Consider the following 25,611-nt stretch of genomic DNA (forward strand, 5'->3'; position numbering starts at 1 on the left):
TTTAATAATAAAGGCTTTCCTTGGATAGCCAAAAATAAATATATCATTTATGTGCTAAAACTGCATCTGTTTCAATGATGCTGCTTCCATTCATTTTTCTTAAGACAGCAAGATTTTGTGGTAATATTTACGGTTTTTATTTTAATCACCTATATATTTTTCAATAAGAGGTTGTTAGAAGTCTAAATATTTTCCTAATATGAGCGCCAATAATTATTTCCTAAAATCTTTTTTCTGATATATTTTTGGTATTTTACTGCTGCCCAGTCCACGTACATATGTGTTTAAATTAATTTTAATTCAAAAAAAGCTCATGCATGCAGCTAAAAATATCATTATTAACCCATTTGCTGTAAATTTTGTTGATTAATTGGATTGTATCTCAGAAGGAGAAAAGTTGTGCCTTGTTTACCAATTGTATTGCCGGTAGATAATCCAAAATAGAATTTCTGTTGTATATTTTGGAATTTGAACAAAAGAATACAAAATTAATGTTAGCTTAGTCTTGAATACAATTTCCCATCACATGATATTATTTCAAGACCTTGTAATAATTTATATTTTCCTTGATAATTGAACTCATTGCTAGCAGTCAACATTAAGTGAATTGTGTGCTCAACATCTCCCACCATGACCAAATTAGTCGATACGTACTTTATTGGTGTAGTAAGTTCTGTGTGTTTCCTTTTTTCACCACCCTTAACGTCATTGTGTAAGCCATACTCGTGAGAATGTGGTTACATTACATTATATTATTCTAGGTTCTAATAACTTCAATGTTTTGGCCTGATAATTAAGTCACAGATATTAATAAATCTTTATCAATTGTAAATTATGGTAAAATACTTGGCCCTTCAACTATATGAAGCAAATCTTATACTAAGAGTGGAAATTAGAATGATTGAGTTTTAAAATCCATTTCAGATTAATGTTTTTAATATTCTCTATAATGTAGCCTTATGAAATATTCATTGTCCTTTCATGATATTTTACTCGAAAGTCATTAACTATGTTCATGTGGTCTACTTTTCAGTTTGGAGAAATGATGCTTCAAGATCTTACTAAGGTTTGGCCTTATGTACTTGTTGGTTTGGCTGTTGCCATGATTGTCTGTTTGGTATTCATCCTTTTGATGAGATGGCTGGCTGGGGTTATGGTTTGGTTGTCAATTGTTGGCGTACTGGGACTTCTAAGTTTTGGTAAGTACCTCATATTAGCAGTCAGTTATCAGTAATAGTTATTGAGTTTTCGATGAGGTTGAATTAGTTTTAACTATTTCATCCCATTTGAACTGGAATCTCAATGAAAAGTTCTCTGGCACTGTCATTGGTTGTACTGTATTATCCCAGTTGTAATGAACCCTTTCATAATGTGCCAGTTAGTAGATTTGAAGCTATATGTAGCATGGTTTTAGAATTCCAGTGCCGTAATGAATTGTCTCAGATAAAGTTACCATCTAGGAACTTAACCTAGGTCCATTGTTGAGTGGATCAAGATGTTGCGGTGGCTATCGTATGGGCTTCGCACCCTGAGGGCCCGGGTTCAAATCCTGGCGGTGGCAAATATTTTTCAGTGGTATCACGATGCGTACTTATGGTGGTTTTTGGAGGGTACTTTTGAGTGAGTACGTCATCCATCGGATGGGACGTTAAGCTGCGGACCCCTTGGCAGCTTTTGTTAAGAGTAGGCTAATGCCAATGCCAGGTTTCTCTCCACCCAGATTCTTCTCTGGGGAAGGTTTCGCTAACCTGGTGAGGAAATCTCATTTTAGTGGAAACGCAAGTTTGTCCAGATTTAAGCGCCGCACCCTGTATATGTGTGTGTGTGTGTATATATATGTATGTATATATATATATATATATATATATATATATATATATATATATATATATATATATATATATATTTATATATATATTTATATATATATATATTTATATTTATATATATATATATTTATATATATATATTTATATATATATATATTTATATATATATATTTATATATATATATATATTTATATATATTTATATATATATATATATTTATATATATATATATTTATATATATATATATATATTTATATATATATATATATATATATTTATATATATATATATATATATATATATATATACATATGAGGGTCATCCGGAAAGTAGTACCCGTTCGTGAAATAAAGACAAAAGTAAATATTAACAAACATAAAAAATTTTATTTGAAAGAGGATACTTTAAACTACTTCTCAACATAATCTCCAAGCAAATTAAGGCATTTGTCATAACGTGTGACAAGTTTCTGTATTCCTGCTGCATAGTCCTTCGCCGCCAGCTCATTGAGATACGCGAGGGACCCATCTTGCACAAATTTTTGCATAATGCAGATGGTGTTTAACAATTTCATGAACAATTGTTCGAGAAACATTGGGAAAATGCTCACAGATGTCATCAATTGTGACGCGCCGATCGTTCCTCACGAATTCGTCAACTGAGCTCACCAGTTGGTCTGTAATGACAGACAGTCTCCCCGAACGCTCATCGTCGTGTGTGTTCCCCCTCCCCATGTTGAAGTTGCGACACCACCGCCGAACAGACGACTCGTCCATTACATTATCTCCATACACCTCCTTTAATTGGCGATGAATATCACATGGGCGAACGTTTCTTGCATTGAGGAATTTAATCACTGCCCTCACTTCACAACTGGCGGCGTTCTCAATTTTTTTAAACATTGTAAACAATCACAGAAACAACACAGGCAATGCTAGCGTCACGCAACTTGGCTCAGAGAAGGCAGACAAGCCACTGAAGCTATCTGACCTCGTCCAGCGGCTACTCGCGTCGTCAGCACTTCATGCGGCACGAACGGGTACTACTTTCCGGATGACCCTCGTGTGTGTGTGTGTGTGTGTGTGTGTGTGTGTGTGTGTATATATATATATGTATATTTATTTATTTATGCATATATCTTTATTTATTTCATATTGGACTGCAATCTCAAGCATGTGTCAGTAGAATTTGGATTTCGAACTGGCAAGCAATGGAAAATGAAATGTTTTGTTGTTATGAATCCATTTCTTTGAAGCATATCTATACTTTTTTTTGCAAATGTTGAAATTTTCTTTTGCCTTTCAGTAATTTATCTCTGCTATTCACAATATGCAAAATTGGCAGCTATGAAAAACCCAAGTGAACCAACCCCAAAAGATCTTTCTATTAGTGGAAAGGAATTGTTGCAGTTGAATCTTAATGAGATATTCAAAGTCAACTTCAAGTCTTACCTAACGAAGAAGGAAACTTGGATGGTATTTTTAATAATAGCAGCTTCCATTTTGGCCATCATTGTTCTTATCCTCATTTTCCTGCGAAACCGGATACGTATTGCTATTGAGCTTATCAGAGAAGCATCCAAGTAAGTAGTCTTTTCTTTCAGCCTATATTTCTTTTCTGTGTTACATGGTCACATTTACAAAAGGTAGTATTTATTTTTTATCTTAACTGTGTATCTCTACTTAATTTGTGAGTTGAATACTTTATTCATATGATTTTTTAATAATTATAATCGTCATTAATCTCAAATAAAGACTGTATGGTGAAACCTGCTGCCTTCATAATCTCAAAGAGAGTTAAAAGTGCCTATCTCTAAAATTTCAGGCATCAGTCATCAGGCTTGAATTTAATATTAAGACCATACATATCCTTAATAGTTAGCAGAAAATGGATGTAAAATTTGCCAAACTAATTCTTAATTAGCTTAATTCAAGCTCCTGCAAGTTTCAATGAAAGTACTTGCTTGAATCTTGTATATGCTGTAAGATAAGATGTTTCACCTTTTGTTTTATACATATCAACAAACCTCTTTGGGCCAATAAATTGTTATTAATATACTATCTATATATCTCATAAGTATAGGTATTTGAAATTACGCACACTTGTCTAAACTTGCTTCATTTGAATTTGATAATTTCAGGCTATCTTAGTGAAAATTCTCGGTCTCTAAATAAGTATACTTCGTCTATTTTCACAATGAACTTCATTACACTACTACCGGTTGTGACACAGACAACATCACCATACCTGATGATTAATATGAAAAAAGACTTAAGTTCACTTATTCATTGGTTGCTTCATTTTGCTTGAAAGCAGCCTGCAGTAGAAGAATCATCTTTAAAATATCAATGATTCAGTATTCATTCCTAACTTATCAATTTACTATTACTATCGTGAGTTTTTTGAAGTACTTCTTATGGAGTTGATGTTTGCTATGAGTTGTGAACAGGGCAAATACAATCAATAAATGTGTGATCTTTTGAACTGATATCTTCCAGTTATTTGTAATTACTTATCTTCTTTAAAGTGTTCATAATCAAGTTTCAATCTTCTATGCATGAAATTATATGTAAACAGTAACAAAATAACTCGTTTTTAATAGTGTAGGTATTTTACATTAAAGAATGTTTGAAAGTTTTGCAGTGTCATTGAACAAATATTTTTCATATATTCTATTGTTTTAGGCTTCACTTCGTGGAAGTAATTAATATCCATTACTAAAAAAGAAAGAAAGACTCGTACTTTTCCACAGATTTTATTATACGGTACAACGCGTTTCACCGACTTGCGGCATCATCAGGTACAAATTTGCAAAACAGACAGAGCAAGAGGCAGGGTAAGAGGAAGAAGTCTGGTAGGGCATTGCCAAAAAAAAATTTGATCCTCACTCACATGGTCGAGGTGGTCTTGGTAGATCCACGTGTGAGTTTCCTTTTGTTCATTCTAGAGCACTTGTGGCACCAACTTCGCACACACCTTTCTGATGCTCATGTTTTTGGTCACAAGTCGATGCACATCATTATTAGGGATGCCAAGTTTATCAGAAAGCCTGTGAACACTAAATTTGCGATCCCTGTCCAACAAACCCTTCACTCTTGCAAGATTTTTGTCACTATTTGAGGTCAAAGGGCATCCTAAATGTTTGGTGTCTTCAACAACTCTCTACCCTCCCTAAACAACTTGTGCCACTCAAAAACACCCGATTTACCCATGGCGTTAATACCATATGCTGCTTTAGCATGTCATGAGTCTCTTTCCTGGTTTTACCCAGTTTCACCCTCAATTTAATGGCATAGTGCTGTTCCAATAACCGGTTCATGATGGAGCATAACAGGGTCACATTTTAGAGGTTTCGCAAAGAAACGATCGTCACTCCTGAGACTCCCCTCCGAACTCAGCCAGAGAAACCACCACCCACCCATCCATCCATCTATTGAGGAAAATATAAGTGCTACCACTTTTGGGACAGACCTTGTATGAATGAATAATCGTACAAAAATTTTAACCTTATTTAATTTTTTTGAGGGAAATGTTATCTATTATCGTGGTTTAAAATGAGCTGAGTTTTGAAGTGGAATATATTGTTTCCAGCATAACTTTATAGAATTTACATAACATATTGAAATGAAATTATTGACTTTGGAATTCCACACACTTTTAAAGACTGTTGTTAGCTGTTCACAATATTAATTGAAAACTTTTTCTTTCAGGGCTGTTGGGAGTGTTACCAGCACTTTGTTTTTTCCAATTGTGCCTTGGTTGATTCAGTTACTGGCTCTTGCATGGGGTCTTTCTGTGGCTCTGTACCTTGCTTCATCTGGGACTGCCGAGTACAGGGTTACTGGTGTAAACAAAGACTGTCGTTGTGACCATGAATACAAGGTGTACCATTTTCTTCCATTTTGGTTTACACAATCCATTCCAACCTATTGCCATTAGCCTTTTGCTTCAACATATTCTGAAATTTTTATTTATTGTTTGATATCAGTTGAACCATATGCACGTTATTTATAAAATATTCTCTTATTAAAGCATATTTGAACTCAACCATTGGCTTACCTATTGGGAAATGTAGGATATTTAATTTAACTTAAAACGGGCCCCTTACATGACAGGCTAATGACTAATTTTATTTTCATGCATTTAGTTTCTTTTTTCTGGGTGATCATTATAATTTATGTTTCCACGCATTGATTTCCAAGTCTTATTTTACATTTTATGATTGTATTTTACAACTAGCTAACTCAGTTGGAAAAGAACTGCTTATTCAGTAAGGGAATTGTTCAGAGGCATATGAATTCTATTTTAACGGATAAACACTAGAAAAAAATGTGACTAAAAGTTTTCACCTGAGAATTGATGGTAAAAAATTACTTTAACGGTAAATGAAAATTTGTTAATGGGATTCTACTGTTTAAGGTAGGTTTTGGATGGATACACAGACTAGCTGCTACAATTCTATGCCATGCCTAAAACAATGCTACATAGCACCTTACAACACAATATACCCTTCTTCAATTCAGCCGAATTCCTTCCTCCCTTCATTTCATCCAACAATTGTTCAATTCTCTTTCTCCCCCTAGCTTTCCTGCTTAATATGTTCCCCTCTGTCACAGTCTTCAACATCCTAACGCCCATCAAAACGCTCTGCATACATCTTTCCTACTTCCTTTGGATTTCTCCCAACAATCAATCCCCTCTCCTCCTCCACCATGCCTTGAATTATTTTGTTGGTTTTCTTATGCATCCATTTTACATTTTCCAAATTTCTCCACACCCACATATCTAAAGCCTCCAATGTATCCCCATCATCTTGCCTCAGTGACACTTTCCTTGCCATACAAAATACAAAACCACTCTTCATATCAATGCTTTCATTAATCTTTATTAATGTTTTCACTAATCTTTCCCTAAAATCTTGACTCAGGATCTCTTTTATCAACCCTCACTACCTTGTAATAGCATCTTTGCCCAACTCTATAATTCTCTTTAATTTCCTTCTAACTATGGCTATTTTTGTCCTAAAAAACTTCCCTAGTTAAGTAAACTGTTCGGCTTGCTCTAGTTTTGTCCTCCAATTTTAAACTTTAACTTTGGTCTCCTGTTTCTCAAAAAACATCATTACCTTTGTTTTGTTTACATATATTCTCATCCTACACCTATCACCTTGATTGTTAAATATAGTTGGCAATAATTGCAATCTCATGGCTGACTGCCTAACTAATGCTTGATCATCTCCAAACTTTTGGTTTTATGAATTATTCACTGACTTTCATTCCTATTCCCACCTTTTCCCTTGCCTTGGTTGTCAGTTGCTTCCCCTAAAACTACTACTACTACCATTTCAATATTTATCCCCTCATTGATAATACTTAATCTTATGCTCTCCTGATCTCTTCCGGTACAACTCTCCTGTTCCCTAAGCTAAAGGCTAAAAGCTAAGCGAAACTCCAAAAAGTGCACTTTGAAGGATGGACATGATAATGGAATAAATACTGGGGTTACAGGAAAATTATTGATTTATAGGCTAGGTATGGATGTATTTGGTCCATAATTTTCATTTCTGATTCCATATGTGTTGGAATGTGGGTCGAGGTAGTCCAGGGGCAGAGCATTTGACTACTGACTGAAGGGCCTGGGTTCGATTCTGATATTCAAGATATATATCATTGCAAAGGGCTGGTTTGTGGATCCACCCAACCTCATAGGAATAAGCCATTATTAGTATAATTTATTCAATGAAATATCTATCAGTATGCATGAGATTGCATTTTCGTAAGGATTCCATTGTTCCCCTTTAAAATGCAATTGCTGGAGCAGCTGTGGAAGAATTGAAAAGAGTATTGGAAATCAGGTTCTCCTGATTCAAATAAATCCATTGTTATGCAGTTTTGTAAAACTTCAAACATTAAAGTCTGAAGCGAATGGTTTGATACTTGTTTTTACCACACATATTCTCTTATCTGCTATTCCATTCTTCATTCTTCCCCATTAATAAGGGAAGGAATATTCATTAGCATATAAATGTGCTAGTCTCTTTCTATATCATCAGGGACCTGTTTCTTAATGGAATGTAGATTTACAGGTCATATGAAAACAGTCGTTAATATAATGTAAGACTTCCAAATTCTCATACTGTGTAATGTAGGCAGGTTAAGAGTGCTACACCAATTTATCAAAAGATGCTGTAAGTGCATGCTACAAGGACTTGTAAACTAACTTTCAACTATGTGAAATAGGGTATAGAAAGCATTTAGAAAGTATTATTAGTAATAATGAATAACCTTTCCAAGAGGTATGTAACCAATTAGTAAATTAAATCGCCCATATCATGTTACTTGGTATGCTGGTTATAGAATTGATTGATTTTAGTGATACTGGGGTTCATATTTTCTTGTCAAGTCTTCTAATAATAAATTTTCATGTTTTCCTAGCCTGGTGATGTCTGCATTCTTGAAGAGTTTAATGAGCACTGTACAAACTTGAAAACAAGTGATGTCTCTTGTGGATGCCAGTTTTTTGCTCACAGGTATAATAGTTGTGATTTGTATTTCTTGCATCTCAGCCAATACATATTGTGTAATTCATAATGTATAGTAAAATCCCATTATTTTAAAATTCAAGTTATCAAAAATAATAACTGAGCAAGTTTGCAATTTAGTGTTCAGAAAGAAAGTACTGGCTGCTATGTGTATCATGTAATAAATGCAAAAATGACTTGGCGAACTGTTGACTTGGTCAATTAGCCTTGGCCCATAAAATTACTTGCATTTGAAATTTCTTACTTATTTTAGTGTCCTTTTTACTTAGTTTAGTGTTTAGTAGGTTTAAAGTGTTCAGGAGCAGTCAATGAAGTTTAGTTTGCATGAACATTTAATATTAAAAATTATAAATTTTGAGTTATTTGGATCATGTAGTGAATGAAAAGGAGTCAAAGATATATTTTTAAGGTTTTTTCTGCTTGGTACATTTTTTCTTATTGCAGCTTTGCATCATATTTCTCTGATAGTGTTTACTGAAATTTTCAAATGCATTCTCATTTCCACTAGCAAAATATCCTTATCCCCACACATAATATACACTCATTTTTCCTCCTTCCAGCTTACTTACTGCAAACTCATCCCTCTTAGTTTCCCTTTTGTCTACATATTTTATTTTCAGAAGATTGGATGATTACTCTGTAGGTACAGAAACATTGTACCATTGATCATTCCACTGATATAATGCAAGAAATATGTCCAGGTCATGTTTCAAGGACAGATCTTGATTGCAGCATAGTTTCTTATCCATCCTTTTTTCTCCCCTGCCTCAGCTGACATGAATACTTTGATGAATAACTTGTTAGTGTAGATGTGAAGAATTGTAATCATTTAAAATTAATTTACAAAAGTAGAGTAAAGAGTAAAAAAAAAATATTTTAATGTGTTGTTGCCTATTTTTCCCCTTAATTTTACAAAATTTGTAGCATTGTTTTTTTCATTTTCCCAAACATTGTTACCACTGATTAAACCATATATCTTAAATAGCATTCAATCTGCGCTAGTGTTTTTATTACTGATAAGAATTAGTTAATTGTTATCCTTTTTAACTTTGTAAAATAATCAAGGATTATCATTAATATAAAAATTTAAACCACTAATTTTCATAATGCAAAATGACTTCTCAAAATATTTGTTTAATACTGAAAAAAATAATAAAATGTTGGTGTTTAATCTTCTTACAACAAAAATAGAAATTTGGGCTCAGTGTAAAATTAAATGCCCACCACGGGATGGACATGGAAAAATTAAATACTGAGATGAGTGGTTAAAAAATGGGTCTCCTAATGAGGGAGCTGATGTATTTGTTGCATCAAACAGCCACAGTAAAAAGGGTCAAAGGATAGGAGTAGGCTCATCAGCACTTGTTCCCTCAACAATATTTGCTATATTATTTGTGGGACAATAATCTAAGGAAAGCCTACATCATAGTTCTCTCATGATGATGGATTCTGTTTCATGTGGTTTTGGGGAACATAGTTTGTTGCCTCAAATATTACTCCTTGGGCTGTGCTTCCACTTTTAACTTTCTGTGACAGCTTATACTGTATCTGGCAACATTTCCAAATGAAAAGAGATACTCTCTCTCTTAGGTATCAGTGTGCATTAAGAAAAAACTAAGAGGATAAAATTATGCCTGCTTAAAGAATTTTTTTGGGCTAAATTTTAAATAGGCTAATAGAAGATTTTTGGATTTGTATAATGTTAAAATAGATCAGGATTTGCAAAAAAACTCATATATTTCCAGTATTTAGTAAATATTAAATCAAAGTAAAACCAAGGCATTGTTAATCAAGGATTTAATGAACTGCTTTGACTTGGTCACCTTCTCTTAGCAGTTAATTAGGTAATTCTTTAATGGAGTGAAATTTCAGTGATAGGTGAAGTAGATCTTTCCACTCATAATATTTGTGCCAATGATTGTTAATTATGTATTCAGAGATTAAGGTACATTCTGAAAAAAATGTCTCTTCCTTTTTAATAATCATCTTTGTTTTTTTTGCAGAACTGACAACTATGTTTCTTGGCTCCAAGCCTTCAATCTCTTTGGAACACTCTGGCTATTGTTTTTTATATCTGCACTTGGTGAAATGGTTCTGGCTGGTGTTTTTGGTGCATGGTATTGGACTTGGAATAAGGCAAAAGGTCTTCCATTTTTTGCTTTGACTGAAAGTATTTGGCGAGCGTTTAGGTAAATGTAAACCATATTACCTTATTCATATATATTATAATATTTACTGTCTTAATCCCCAGAAAAATCTATTTATAGGCATTGAAATAAATAATCATGAGTGTGTACGGACCCCTTGGCAGCTAGTAGTAGGGAGTAGGCTAATGCCGATGGTGGATTTCTCTCCACCCTTTATCCTTTCCTGTCTATCCTTAATGGTGCAAATGACCTTAACTTTCAGTCACCTCCCCTAAATACTACTACTATTACTACTCAAATAAGATATTCAAATATTTTTCTGTGATATATAATCACTCATGAAGTAGTCATTTTGGCATTTTTAATACTTTAGTTAGTAAGTGATTTGTTTACTTAAATAATATTTAAATTTTATTCCAAATTCACATATAAAGTGGTAAAAATCATGATTTTTCAAATAATAGATGTATTAGCTGACATCCATGAAATAAGATAGGATTCCAGGATTATACATATCTGTAAATATTAATGGACATACGTACAAGATTTTTTTTGTTGAGACCATCTAAGAATTTGAAGTTCATGAAATGATGATCAAAAGAAACGGTATAATCCTTTATAATGACAAAAAAATTTCAGAACTAAATAAAATTTGAATTCAACTAAAAAATACAAGTATTCATAATGAATTTATTGCAAATTCTTGAGATGATGTTCAAGCCATAACTGCCACTGTTACTGATGAAGACTCTGGATAAATTTGTCCCACCTATGTTCAAATTCACTTACATCAAATGAAAATTCAATATTATCTTATTTTAACCAAGTAAGAGAAATGACTGAACAAAAATTATTGCGAACTTATTCAGAAATAGGTAACAAAAATTTGATTTTTATGGAGCAACTCAGTTTATTTTAAATCGATTTAGCATAAACAATTACTGAGGGACTACTACAAACTTGTATGTGGAGTTATTCCATCATAAATTTTGGGAATCAATTTTTTGAGATAACATTTTTTAAATTGAATACATTTTTCCAAACAGAGTTCTTGAGCTATTTTAGAAAATAATATTGACAACACTTAGATTGAAATGACTTTCATTGTTGTATAAAAAGTGAATTTTTATTTCATAGTAAACTTCCCCAGTACTGACATATATGTTTGTTTAATTCCTTCATGTTAATATATCAATATATTTGTTTCAGGTACCATGTAGGAACACTTGCATTTGGCTCCCTCTTAATTGCTATTTGCCGATTTATCAGGATAATGTTGGAGTACATACATCATAAGTTGAAGAAAAGAGATAACAAGGTATTTATTGTGTTGAGATATGTAAGCCTCCTGATCTGCAGTTGCAGTTCAGTTTGCCTAAGGTGTATGTTTACGGAACTGTAAAGTACTAATATTAAAAACAGTCTGATTATGTAATGTCATTATGTAAAATCTGATAGTGGCTAAAAATAGCATTATTAGATTTCATTTAATTTCTTTATGCCATTTTTGCAGTAATTCAAATAACTAAAATTAGAATTTTTTTCTATGTAATTGGGTGCATTACTTATCTACATTGAAAGGTTATATTGAATGCATGGAAGGTAACTTCAGAAATTTAGTTATCTTGGATTTAGGCTTCACTGTTATCTTTTAGTTGTCAAATTTCATTCATGGGGGCACATAAATAGGTGTACCTTTATTAATTATATTTTACATGGGTAGCCCCTGAAGTACCTGGCCTGACCTAGAGATGGTGGTTATTGTTTGAAAAATATCACGCTATTAGAAAGTATCTACTCTATAAAGCAAATGTTTCAAGTTTGAAGACTTCAAGTTGTTTAGTATTTGTTTGGCAGCCATCAATAGTGAACATTTTCAGTGAAAATGGAGAAAATTGGTCATCATTATGTGATACAATACATTTATTTGAATGGCCTGAGCTGAAACAATATAAAAGCAGAACTGGATTCTACTCTGGGTGAGTGTTATGCTTCATTTACTACAGTAAAATATTGGGTAGCAGAGTGTAAATGAGACCGTACGAGCTGTCAAGACGAGAATTGCATTGATCAACCAAATGAGGTGACAACTCCAGAAACGGTTAAGAAATACAAAAAGTGCTGTACAATGCATATTTACTGAAAATTTGAACATGAGAAAGCTATGTGCCAAATGGCTGCTGAATTTGCTCACACTCAAGCAAAACCAGTATCGTGAAGATGTTTCAATTGAGTGTTTAGCAAAGTGTCACGGCAACAAAGCAGAATTTCCGTGCCATTTCATAACTATGGATGAAACATGGGTCCATTACTTCACACCCGAGACAAAAGAACACTCAAAACAATGGATTCAAAAGGGAGAACCACCTCCAAAGAAGGCGAAGACCATTTCATCTGCAGGCGTCAGTTTATTTGGGGTGTGCATGGGATAATTTTCATTGGCTATCTTGAAAAAAGAAAAAATATCAATGGTGAGTATTATGCGAACTTATTGCAACGTTTGAGTGAATTCATCAGGCAAGAGCGGCCGCATTTGGCTAAGAAGAAAGTGTTGTCTCATCAAGACAATGCACCAGCTCACGTATCTGCTATTGCAATGGCCAAAATTCATGAATTTAAGTTTGGATTGCTACCTCATGCACCCTATTTGTTAGATTTAGCCCCCTGAAATTATTTTCTGTTCGCAAACTTGAAAAAATGCCTCGGTGGTAAAAGATTTTCCAACCACGAAGAAGTGATGTTGGCAGTTAATGGCTATTTTGAGGAGCAAGACAGTTCTTATTTTGAAAAGGGTATCGAACTTATTGAACTTTGCAGGGAAAAGTGTAGAGAGCTGAAAGGGGATTATGTTGAAAAATTAAAAAGTTTTTTCCAAAATTTTGGTGTTTTCATTGTTGGGTCTGGTACTTTTGGGATTACCCTCGTGGACCAGGTCTTTCAATATATCAACCAAATCTCCTTTAGTATATCAATGAAGCTCAAGGGAAAAATATTTCATTGTGTAGTGCTTTATTGGTTAACTATCTTTCAATCTTTGTATTTCTTCCTCTTGAAATAGGCAATTTGCCTATGGTTGGAATAAAGGCTCTCTGGTTCAAGAAGAGAAATTGAAATTGTTTTATATTCGATATCTGTTATATTCCATTTTGTTTTTCAAGTGGTACAAGTAATAAAGGGAAGGAGAATCATTTGTCTCTATAGCCTTTCCGAATATATAGGGGGTAATTTCCTCATGTTTGTTTTTTTTCTTGTCTCTGCCAGAGCACCTATGTGCTTCCTTACCAGAGCACCTATGACCATCTAATGCTTGTTCATCTCTTGATAGAGTTATGGTTATTTATTGTGTGAGGTTTTCAAATTCCAACAAATGTCTTTTTTGTTTCCATTTGCCTTTACATTCAATTACATGCCTTTACATTCAATTACATGCCTTTACATTCAATTACATGCCTTTACATTCAGTGGCATGCCTTTAGATTCAAAGGTTCTATTGTTCAAGGCTTAATTTTCAGTTTGGTTAGCATGGATTCAATGGTCACTCTCAGTAGGTGGTTAGCCTTGCTGGGAGGTTAGCCTGTTTTGTTTTGAGGGTGGTACTTTATTTTCCATCTTACAGCTGGGTAGATTTCCCATCTAAGGCTGAATGTGGTTTTCCCCTACTCATCACTTGGTAACAGGCAACTCCATATGGTTCTCATGTATTTACCTGGAATTATTAATGCAAAATTTATCAAACAAAGACTAAAGAGTAAATGTGTTGTGTATATTATATGGCCAACATACTTCAATTTATTTTCCCACAGATTTATCACTTATTAACATTTAAAGAATACTTTTTTATTTCATTTACTTTTTTTGTTGTGGAACAAATTTTTGTTGGTAATTCAAATACATTGGATCAGAGCTAGGAATAAAGTGTCTAAATTATGTAATAAGTAGTATTGTGGTAAATTGCATTGAGTAGAATTCAATTGTCTTTTCAGTGAAAATATATTTATAGCTGCACTTCATTTAAATACCTTATGACATACCTTTGGACTTTTTCTGTAAGTTTATGAAAAGGTAGTCTGTAATCTGATTATCAATATTTGGTTGATATTTCTCTAATTACATGTAATCAAAAAGTAATGAATTACTGCATTAGCAATATGATTTAATCATGTAGGGTGATGCTTGATTTTAAAAATTACTTAGTAGTTCACTAAATTTTTAAAGTAGTTATTGCACCTCCTTGTGCAAATTACCCTCAAAACTCTTGTGTTTCATTTCAATTTGAAAAACTAACATTGGAGTTGTAGGAAATGTGTACCTGTGAAAAATTCATTCGAACCATTATTCACAATGACCAATCGATTGAAAAGTTTGGAAATCATTTATATAACTTTAAACTCACAACATCAATATTTTATGATATGTTTTTGTTTTTTGTGTTCTATTTTGACACTGATATTCATATTAAGAGTACAGTAGTAAATCATTAATATGTGCATCAAATAGACACTTGATTGTACGAAAAAGAAAAAAAAGCATTTATAGTTTGACAAAAGCACATTTTACTGCCATTACATTCTGTTCAGTTGCATGTATGTGCTGAAAAAGTACACTACCTTGAAAGGTAACTCTTAAAGTGCCTCTTTTTTCCTGTAGTTTGTCCAGTGCCTCCTCTGTTGTCTTCGTTGCTGTTTCTGGTGCCTGGAAAAGTTCCTGAGATTTCTTAATCGTAATGCTTACGTCATGTGTGCAGTGCACGGGACCAACTTCTGTAGATCAGCTAAGGATGCTTTTAACCTATTGATGCGGAATATTGTGAGAGTAGTTGTAATTGACAAGGTAAGTTACCAATCAGTGTGTACCGATGGCTTAAAAATGAACGAGTCAAAGGTATCTTATAAGAATTTTTGATTAGCACTTTGGCATTATAATTCTAATTTCTATAAGGCAATAAATATTTTAGTGTTACGGGCTTTGCAATTTTTGCAATTAACCCTGATAACTTGAGTTTAGGTGTCAATAAATTGTGCATCAAGAATTAATAATTCTAATCATCTTTGCTAAAAAATAATTATAATAATTTATTCATTGAAATCCTTTGGCTCTATGCATATGATATTAATGACGTAACTTAAGTCAAATTGCAACTCGCATATAAATGAACACGGGAGAAATTATATTTTTTACCAAACCAGCAATAAAACATCTCAAATCTGCAAAAGAGCTGACAATTTGTGTATATGGTTGTGATATGGTTGAGTGAGTGAATAATGATATGATCTACATCTATATGTACATTCTCTATCCTTATAAGAATACTCACTGTAATAAGTCTGGGTGATAGAGCAATGAGGTCACATTTACTCACCAGGATAGACTGATCTGAATTTTTAGAAGTCCATTATTATCTTTGCTCTAATGTATTGCATACTTCACTCTGTTATTATGTTACAGTTGCATTCCTATTTAAGTTTTTACCATAGAAAATCATATTCTAAAAGTAATATTTAAACTAAATGTTGGAGTACTGAGGATGAGATTCTATAATCCTGTAAGATTCACTATTTATTAATATAATACGTTCAAGCCAGTTAAAATATACATTTTGCAATAAATGGCAATGGTGACCTTTTAACGTTTAAGACCCAATTTAACCAGTTAATCAAGTGAGGTATTTTCTTTTATTTCAATTCACATTGTCAATTTCAGGTTACTGATTTCCTGCTGTTCCTTGGAAAGATTCTTATTGTTGCTGGGATGGGCGTTTTGTCCTATTATGTGTTTGGACATCAGTCTCAAGAATTAGATAATCATTTACCCGAGCTCAATTATTTCTTCTTGCCCATTATCATCATAGCTGCTGGAACATATTTCATTGCCACTGTTTTCTTTGGAGTATATGCAATGGCAGTGGATACATTATTTCTTTGCTTTTGTAAGTAATTTATTGATAGAATGAATGGTTTCTATAAGTTCTTTTGAATACTTCTGCTTCCTTTAAATAACTGATTGAAACTTGAGAGTTGAGAATGAATTTTAAAATCAAGACAGCTGATAATTATGGTTATTATATGTACTAATAATAATATTAGTATATATAATAACCATAACCAGCCACCAATACTTTAATATAATATTAAAGTATTGGTGGCTGTAATAACAATGTTCAGGCATCTTATTGTTACTGAAGTTCACTCTTATGAAAAGTAGATCAATTAGGAGGTTTTTCATGTGTTACATTATATTTTGTTATTTTTGGCTCAAGTGTTAAATAAAAAAATGAGAAGTGATTTTACCATCATAGAGAGATGAATTGTATCATCTTTTCTGAGTTTTTTAGCATTGTTCTAATGTTTGCTCTGATCTTTTAATACACTCTAGTGGAGGATGGAGAAAGAAATGATGGGTCTTCTGAAAAACCATACTTCATGTCAAAAAATCTAATGAAGATTCTTGGGAAGAAAAACCAGTTTCGGGAGGCTGACACAAAATGAGTACCTAAATGCATGAAAGGTTCCAGAATTTGCTTGACTTGCTTTTCTGCAAATGAAATCTATGCCCTTTGGTGACATGCTCCTGCATTTATAGCTACACTGCTGTAATTTGTTCTTAGAAAAGGACTACAGTATTTGTAATATCTTTGTAACAGTTGGAGCTTGTTAAGTAGGGTTTTGAATTTACCTGCATTCTGTATAAATTATTTTAAATATAGTTATGGTATGTAAATACTTGCTCAAATATGTATAATTTTATTGACTGCATTGAATGGAACTGTTTTAATAACTTCATTCATATTGTATTACAATGTTAATGTTCATTTGCAAATATATCGGAATATTTTAATGAAAGTTTTTAGAAAAAAAGTTTGTAACTATTGCACATAAATTGTTTCTTATGTAAAAACTTCTGTATCAATTTCTTTTATTAGCTATAAAACAGTAAACTAAAGTTCAAATTGTTGATCCAAATATGTAGGCATCAAACAAAATGTGATTGCTTAGCCCGCAGTGTTTATTAAATGATACAAAATAACAAAGATAATTCTGACTTGAAAGTTACTGCGTACATATTTCATTGTTGTTTTTACACCAAAAGTTTGAGAAGTATTGAGTTCAATAAACTGATTCAGTACTTTTGAACAAACATAACATACATCCATAGATACTGAAAGGAATGTACTGATTGGCTATAGCATTGGTCACAGGTGATGTCAGTGTTACAACACCCTGCTCTCTTGACCATAAAGCACTCAGTTCCATTGAATGCCTTAATTGTAGTCATTATTAACAAGGGTTTTTCGTGTTACTTCTACATGAGATAGATATCTTAAACACACAACTGTTTTTTTTGTGTTATGCTATTTAGGAGTGTGGTAGTCCAGCGAGTAGAATGTTGGGCTTCTGGGCAGGGGCCCTGGGTTCAATTCCTGGTGATGCCTCAATGAATTTCACCCAAGTTGTGGGATTATTTTATACAAGCTCTTCTGTAAAACCACAGGTGGCACAGGGAAAGTAACGAACTGCCTCCTCAAACAACCCTGATGTGTGAAGTTCAAACACCATATGCTTGGGGCTTAGTATGAGATGAGCTATACTCTTCTCTATGAAACCAGCCTTCAGCTTATTTGCTGAGGTAGTCGGCAATTTGGTATCTATCACCCTCAAGTGGTGTCTACAGCTTTGAAATAACATCAATAAGACTATTTTAAAGGAAAATAATCATAAGTTATTGAAAGTATCTAGGAGTATTGGCATTTAAAGTTCATGCATATTTTTTAGGCACACCATATGTCATTTATGTGTGATGTTAAATGCTTGAACGTATTAAAAATACAGTATGACCTCAAGGGAGTTAAGCGGAAAATTTAAGTAGTAACGAACATGAAATTATGAATTGAAATAGTACAAGTTCAGTAATATTTTGTGCATAGCTTTGAAAATATTCTTAAGGAAAAATCCATGAGAAGGCAGCCATAAGATAACAAAAATAGCAGTATAAATTAATATTAAAGTAATTGAAAAGCAAGAACAAGGTGTGATTGTGACTGATCTAGCATGTACCAGTATATACATAAGTAATTTGCACTATCCTCAAGAAGGACAAAATTAAGGAGATATATACTTCAAAAGTAGTTGCAATAATAAAGCAGTGGCTATGTGTGTTAGAAATTTATTTATTGATAATCTGAGTCACATTTTCACAAAATTTTCTAGCATTGGCAATAAAAGTCCCTTGACATATTTCCATCAAAAAATAATGAGGAATCTTTTCATTAATAATAAACTAGTTATTTTGATTTATTTTTTTCTTACAAAATGAGTTCACATTCCAAGTTAGTCATTCCTTGATGGAAAAAAAGATGACAATGATTCACAATCCCAAACAATGTATGGGATCTTACATATAATTTTATTTGAATAAACCTTGTTCATAATTTATTTGTTTTTGACATGGGACACATTGTCATATTTGAAATATACATTATGGGAAAATTGTTTAGCTTACAAGTGTTTTGCCTTACGAAAAAGATTCTGGAACGAATTAAGCTTATTGTGCAAGGTTCCACTGCACTTGAAGGTCAGTGTTAAGCATTTCATAAAACATTATTGTATCATATTCAATTAATCTCCATCTATAAAAGTTCTCAATAAAGGAAATGTATGCATTTATCATCAAAACTGGTTTAAGTATCAGAAAGTAGAATAAATTTTGCCGGAGAGGGTAGTTTTATGTAATATACTAACATTAGACTCAATTATCCCATTATAATATTCTATTATATATATCAACATACATGGTAAATAAAAGTGACTAAATAACATTTTAAGGGCACTTTCATATGCATATATGTAGGTAAGCCAGTCTGTGTGTCAGTTGCATAGCTTATCTAAAATACATGCTATAGCTTGTATCCAAATTGCATGAACATTAAAAGTTAAATATCCCATTAAATAAATGGTTAGTATGAATTCAGTCTAGAAATTCATAATATTAATCTATCAATTGATTTTTGTCCAAGGATTTGCTGTATAAAAATAGGTCAAATCAAAGAAAACATACAGCTGCAAATTATAGTTGCAGTGATTCATTGACAGAGTAGAATACATGCTATAGCAGATATTTGCAAGGTTTTTTTTTTAATAGTGACATTTTATTGAGATTTCTCACATTGTCAGGGCACTTATTAATTGTTGAATGTTTAGTAAATCTATTACAAGCCATAATGAAACGGAATATGCATTCCAAATCTATAATCTGAACACACCAATTACTGCATATGTACTTACTTCTGAGTAAATACAGTTAAGTACTCATTGGCGTTTTCTAAAAGGAAAATTTCTAATGATCAAGTTTTCAAGTTCATATTTGGATATATATTTATTCTCATACACAATTTCATATGGTATATGGTTTTATTATTAGTATTTTTTTATATAGCTATCTCAGTGATAAGTGTAGCTATTTATATGAAAACTACAGCAATCTAATATTTAACTTTGTGAAAGCTGTTGAAGCTAAATTTTTCTTAGAGATTTTATATCTTTTATATGCAAATTTTTATATCAAGAGAAGTGGACTCTTGCCTTTATGTTAGAGTAAACTGCTTGCAGATAATGAAATTATAATATATTTTATACATCTTTGCAAGCATCAAATTAACTATTCCAATGCTCATCAATTTCATAGTAGTAAGTGAATAGTTTGTTGCTGTACACCTCATTTTATTTAGTCAAGTGAAATGTAGGTACCTACTATTAAGGAGACATTTTTTTGTGGAATGAGTGGTAAGAATGTGCATGCATATATTGTTTGGTGATGCGATTATTCATTACTAAAGATATCTCAGGTTTTGCTAATGTTAACACAGGAAAGTAAGAAACTATACTCTGTTGTCAGGTAGAGGTCATGTTGCATGTCTGTCTCTTAAGCCAAATATTTTAATCAACCAGTTCCTAATACACCTTGTCTAAAAAAGGGTATTGCATCTAATTGCATAATGAGTATTTTCATCGTTTTTCCATTCAGTTACATTCATTCAAAGTATCAAAGCAAAGTTTACTTCCTTTTTTAATAAACAAATTAAATATAGTGTCTTTCTTTTCTCAAGTTTCAGACTTTTATTTCTTAGAGTGAGTTTGTGAAGCTAAGTGCTTTTATACCTTTAAAAAGTAAGTGAAAAACAAACTCATGATCATATTTAAACTATCAATCATTTGGTGATAGAATAATTAACCCACGAGGGCGACTAAGTAAGAGGAAAATACTAATGTTACAGTTTGAGGTAGCAGTTTTAAGTTTTCCTGTTTTATATTTAAGTAAATTACCAATGGAATCAGTCACTGCCACTTTCACGTAAGAAAAAGAATTGTGTAAATTAAATGAATTCCATGAAAGGGCTCATCTGAAAATAACTTTTAATCTTTTGAGCCCTTTCATTAACCGCTTGTGCCAAATTTAAAAATGTTGGGTCAATCTTGATGGTGGTTTTACATATTCGATATAGCTGTTCAATTAAGTTACAGCACATTACTATTGTTCATAGTACTACCATCACACATTTCTTAGTATGGAGACTTAAATTTCAAGTCTGCACCACGATGAAAAATGATGATGAAATGGCTGATATTTTCAAGTGGCAGTCAGGGTATTAAAGATGTGAGAGAAAGTTTAAATAAGTGATCAAATGATAGTGAAAATACCTTAGGGTAGTTTCATTGAAAATAAATTTATTATTTGGCCAGTTACTTGTTTTCAAAAACCATGCTCTTAAAAACATTAAAATTCTTGCCATCAATAAAGCTGTCCTCAATTAAATTTGCATTTAGCATTCAAAGTCCAGTGAGAGTTATGTATAGGCAAAGTATGAAATTGTTGCCAACATTTTACTTAGGGATATTAGGGTACCTACTTGGGCTTTTTTTATGTATAATTGTGTCATTTTTATGAAAACTCGATTTCAGTGCTGACTGAATCAATTTTTTGTACTGAAGTGATACTCCTGAATACAAGCAAAGATGAAAAGAATATAATGCCTAATTAGTCCGTTACAAAATGGCACTTTGAACAATTATGGATAAAGTAACCTAGTAATATTTCATGCTTCTTATGGGCCATTAAATTGATTGATCAGTTGTTTTTCCAACAGAATCACAGTACTACCAGGGTACTAAAAAATATGACAAATGTTAAAGCTAATACCAAGCTTAAAAGTATCATCAAGTTGTTGAAATTATGAAGAAATACATAGTTTCATTTTAGTTAACCACTATTCTGTCTACATCTTCAATGAGCTGCCCTAGTGTTTGCATGCGATGTATTTTTATAAACTTTCATTTGAAACTTTTAAAAATGATCACTTGAATGTAATATACTAGTGTGTAAAGCAAAATGCCTAACTATATTTGATTCTATTAAGGTCTTGATGTAATATGAAAGAATGTATACTCCATTCATAAATGTTTAAATTAATAGTTGTAATCCTGCTTTAATAAGAAAAGGTTTTGTGATATGAAGATATGCTATAAAATACATTTGTACAACATTTTATTAATCACATATTAAGATATATTTGTTGTTAAGGTTTCAGTTACAATTGTCATACTCTTAGGTTGCCTCTAATATCATTTTTAATAACAAAAACTTACCTCTGTTCTCCACACTTTTGTAATTGTTGATTACAACTGTCAATTCAAATTATTCAAAAACTGATTTGATAGTTTTTGATAAATTTTCTTCTGCCATGTCATCACGAATGCATCTATTGGTCCATGTATCTTTCAGTAATGTAAATATCCCTTGTTAATAATTCTTGATTGGAATGGTTGTAAAAGTTGCAGAAGTATGCGGTAGTAATACAATTGAATTTTCTATTATACCAGATTATTTTCCATATACTATATGTGCGTGCTCAATAAAAGTTTTATGAAAAATCATTAACCTTCTCACCTGTGAATTTTCTCTGACTGCATTTCTCATTAAAATTAATTATGCCTCTCTGTTAATTAGGAAATGGCTTCTTCTTGGATTATCAAAACAGGACATTAATATTTTTTGTTTATCTTAGTGATTTCATGTCAATACTGGAGTGTGACTTTTTCATTTTTGGCATGAACTTAATAGTAAAAAGAACTTTCAATCCTTGAGGAATAAAAGCAGTCAACACAATAAAACAAGTAGAAGCTCATTTCCTTCTGAATTACCACTCCCACCATACTACCTACCTCCTTGCAAAAAGCACCATCCATGTGTATCCATCACATTTCTATTTATTTTACAAGTATTGATTGGTGTGCAATCCAGTGGAAATGCATATCAATCTCTTTGCCCCTTTTAACAATTTAATGACAACTGCTTACTCAATAATAAATTATTCTGATTTTTCTATTCAAGCTACAACCATTAACAATAAATATTTCTGATACATCAAAAACCAATCCAAAGCAGGGGCCAAAAGAGTTATGATGAACATAACAGTTTCAGGTTTAACTTTGTGGAATTCCTTCTTATGAGGGAATATCCATCTCCCACTACCTGAATCTATTATTCACAGAGTTGACCAGCTCCCTGCATTGTGCGGAATGGTTGATCTTGGATGATAGTGTTCGCCAAAGAGTAGGTGACATCGCGTTTAAAAAAAGGTGAAAAAATTGAATGTTAACCAAAAACCGACCTTCGGGTTGATTACTGTGTTTTTAACCAAAAACAAAGAAGCTGAGTTCGAACTGCCCCCTCAAACCATATCATCGACGAGAGGGTTATGAATCTCTCTAACCACACTTTCCAGCATGACGAATGGAGTCTTCTCAAGAAAGGCCTCATGTACAGTTCCAACGTCTGAGCAACCATCAAGGACCTAAAAAATCTCGCAGTAGATTGTGATTTGGCCCTCGGCAACAGGAACACAGGACCAAAAGAGTTCATTTCAATGGAAATAGCTAAATGCAGGAATTTCTTAAATTGCACAAGTAAGATAGGCTCACAAGAAGTAATTAAGGCTGCGTCATCCCTAAAAAAGTCGATTTCAAAAAATAAGTTCATTGTTACGAAAGCAGATAAGGGGAATATGTTTGTGGTATTAGACAAGGAGCCCAATGTAAAAAAATGTGATGACTTCATTATGTCTAATAAAATAATCAGTCTTCCTCATGATCCCACTGCAGAACACCAGAGAGATGTCAAGATAGCTTTGGCTTTGGATGTGAAGTGTTGTCAAAGCCGAGTGATATTATCAAACTTGTACAAATGAATCCCAAATCGCCCAGATTCTTTGGTTTCCCAAAAATTCACAAAGGTGATACTCCTATCTGACCACTGGTATCTAGTGTCTCCGCGCCAGCCCACCTACTTGCTCATATGTAAAACAACCTACTCAGACATGCTCATTTTTCCCCAAAATACGGCATCAAGAACTCATACGAGCTCACGAGTAAGTTGTCAGATATAATATTACCACCAAAATGTATTATGGTGTCCTTCAATGCTACCAATATGTTCACAAGTATCCCTAGGATGGAGCCCTGCAACTAGCTGAGATAGTCCTTGTAAAGGCCAAAACACCACCTCCTGTGACGAGTGAATTGTGTGATTTATTAGCATTATGTGTGAATCAAAGTAGTTTGGTGTTCAATGATCAACATTATAGACAATTAATAGGCCTGGCCATGGGCTCACCTCTCTCTCCCATCCTAGCGGACATTTATATGGACAATTGGGAAAGACTATTTTTTGCTTTCAACCATCCCCTTAAAAAAAATGTGTTATCTTCATTGTTGGCGATATCTTGTGTTTGGACTGGATCCTAAAGACAATTTTTTGACTGTGTTAAATTCTTTAGATGTATGTATACAATTCACAAGTGAGTTGGAAACAGATGGTGCCTTGAATTTCCTGGATTTGACTGTGAAAATAATTAATCAAAGGTTTGACCTCTCCATGCACAGAATAAAGTGTTACTCCAACCAAATTATCCACTCCACATCCAAGCATCACCATTCACAAAAATGTAAAGCCTTTCATGCCATGTTACTCAGGGTATGCAATATTCCAATGTCACCAAACAACAAACAAGAGGAACTCCATATTATTAAATACATTGCAGTCAACAATGGTCACAGGGAAAGAATGATTGACAACATGTACAACAGAAAAAAACACAGAAAGCTCAGAAATCTATATACCACACATCTAAACTTGACAAGCATCAATGGTGAAGAATTCCATTCCTTGGCCACATTTCACGCAGGATACAAGAAATACTCTCCAAAAACAAAATCAAGACAGCTTTTTACAACACACATACTTTAAAAAACATTATAGGTTCACCCAAAGATAAAATTGACATAATGCAACAAAGCGGGGTTTATAAACTCAATGGTACATACTGCAACGCCATCTATATGATAAACAGGGAGGACATTCGATATTAGGATCAAAGAACACCGTACATGCTTCACAAAGAAAGACAACAGATCCCAATTTGCCAAACACCTCTTAGATAAAAATCACACCAGTAACTTCACAGCAGACATTCTTCACACTGAAATGAAAGGACGCAGGTTGAATGCTTTGGAGGAGTTGGAAATTTGGCAATCCCATTAGTCTGACAGGTTTGAGGTGGTCAATGAAACATTATACCTCTCCCATTCCCCCCTCCCAAAATTCGTAAAAAACTCCAATATCTTTCCACACCAACCTTACTCCCACCAAGGCAGTGATGATCATCAACCGTCTCTTAATAAAGGTCAAACCTTTGTAGACAAACACCTCCCCTAATTGAATGTAGAACATAATGTGTTTTTCCTCCTGCCGCTATTTCTGTAAACGCTGGAGTGTTACATCGTGTTCTTCATTTAATTAATATATACTTTCACAAATTTGAGCCAATAACCTTCCAATTAATACCCTCCCTTAGATGACTAATAGGTTGCTGCATGGAAACTCAAATTACTCCCTCTCCCTTACTCTTCCTACCTTACCCCCTCTCCTCTCCCTTACCTGCCTATTAGAGCTAGACTATATAAGTTGGAAAAATGTTGATGTGTGTTACCTGATGATGATGTGCAGCATCGAAACCATGGTCGTGAAATATTTAATCTTTATTT

The 25,611-nt window shown here is 33.0% G+C and overlaps 1 protein-coding gene across 3 annotated transcripts in view; it reads left to right on the forward strand.

Annotated features, from left to right (window-relative positions):
- Ctl2 (Choline transporter-like 2) overlaps positions 1-19,885 on the forward strand; it is a 101,017-nt gene extending 81,132 nt beyond the window's left edge. For all 3 annotated transcript variants that reach the window (XM_071587066.1, XM_071587076.1, XM_071587084.1), the window contains exons 6-14: positions 1,034-1,199; positions 3,137-3,413; positions 5,542-5,713; positions 8,266-8,360; positions 10,376-10,561; positions 11,729-11,837; positions 15,167-15,349; positions 16,220-16,445; positions 16,892-19,885. In XM_071587066.1, the coding sequence (XP_071443167.1) occupies positions 1,034-1,199; positions 3,137-3,413; positions 5,542-5,713; positions 8,266-8,360; positions 10,376-10,561; positions 11,729-11,837; positions 15,167-15,349; positions 16,220-16,445; positions 16,892-17,004 (1,527 nt within the window). In that variant the 3' untranslated portion in view covers positions 17,005-19,885. The remainder of the gene's footprint in view (positions 1-1,033; positions 1,200-3,136; positions 3,414-5,541; positions 5,714-8,265; positions 8,361-10,375; positions 10,562-11,728; positions 11,838-15,166; positions 15,350-16,219; positions 16,446-16,891) is intronic.
- Positions 19,886-25,611: the final 5,726 nt, after the last annotated feature.

The sequence above is a fragment of the Hetaerina americana genome, unplaced genomic scaffold (assembly GCF_022747635.1).
Source record: "Hetaerina americana unplaced genomic scaffold, ioHetAmer1.1.p SCAF_1, whole genome shotgun sequence".
Lineage (NCBI taxonomy): Eukaryota > Metazoa > Arthropoda > Insecta > Odonata > Calopterygidae > Hetaerina > Hetaerina americana.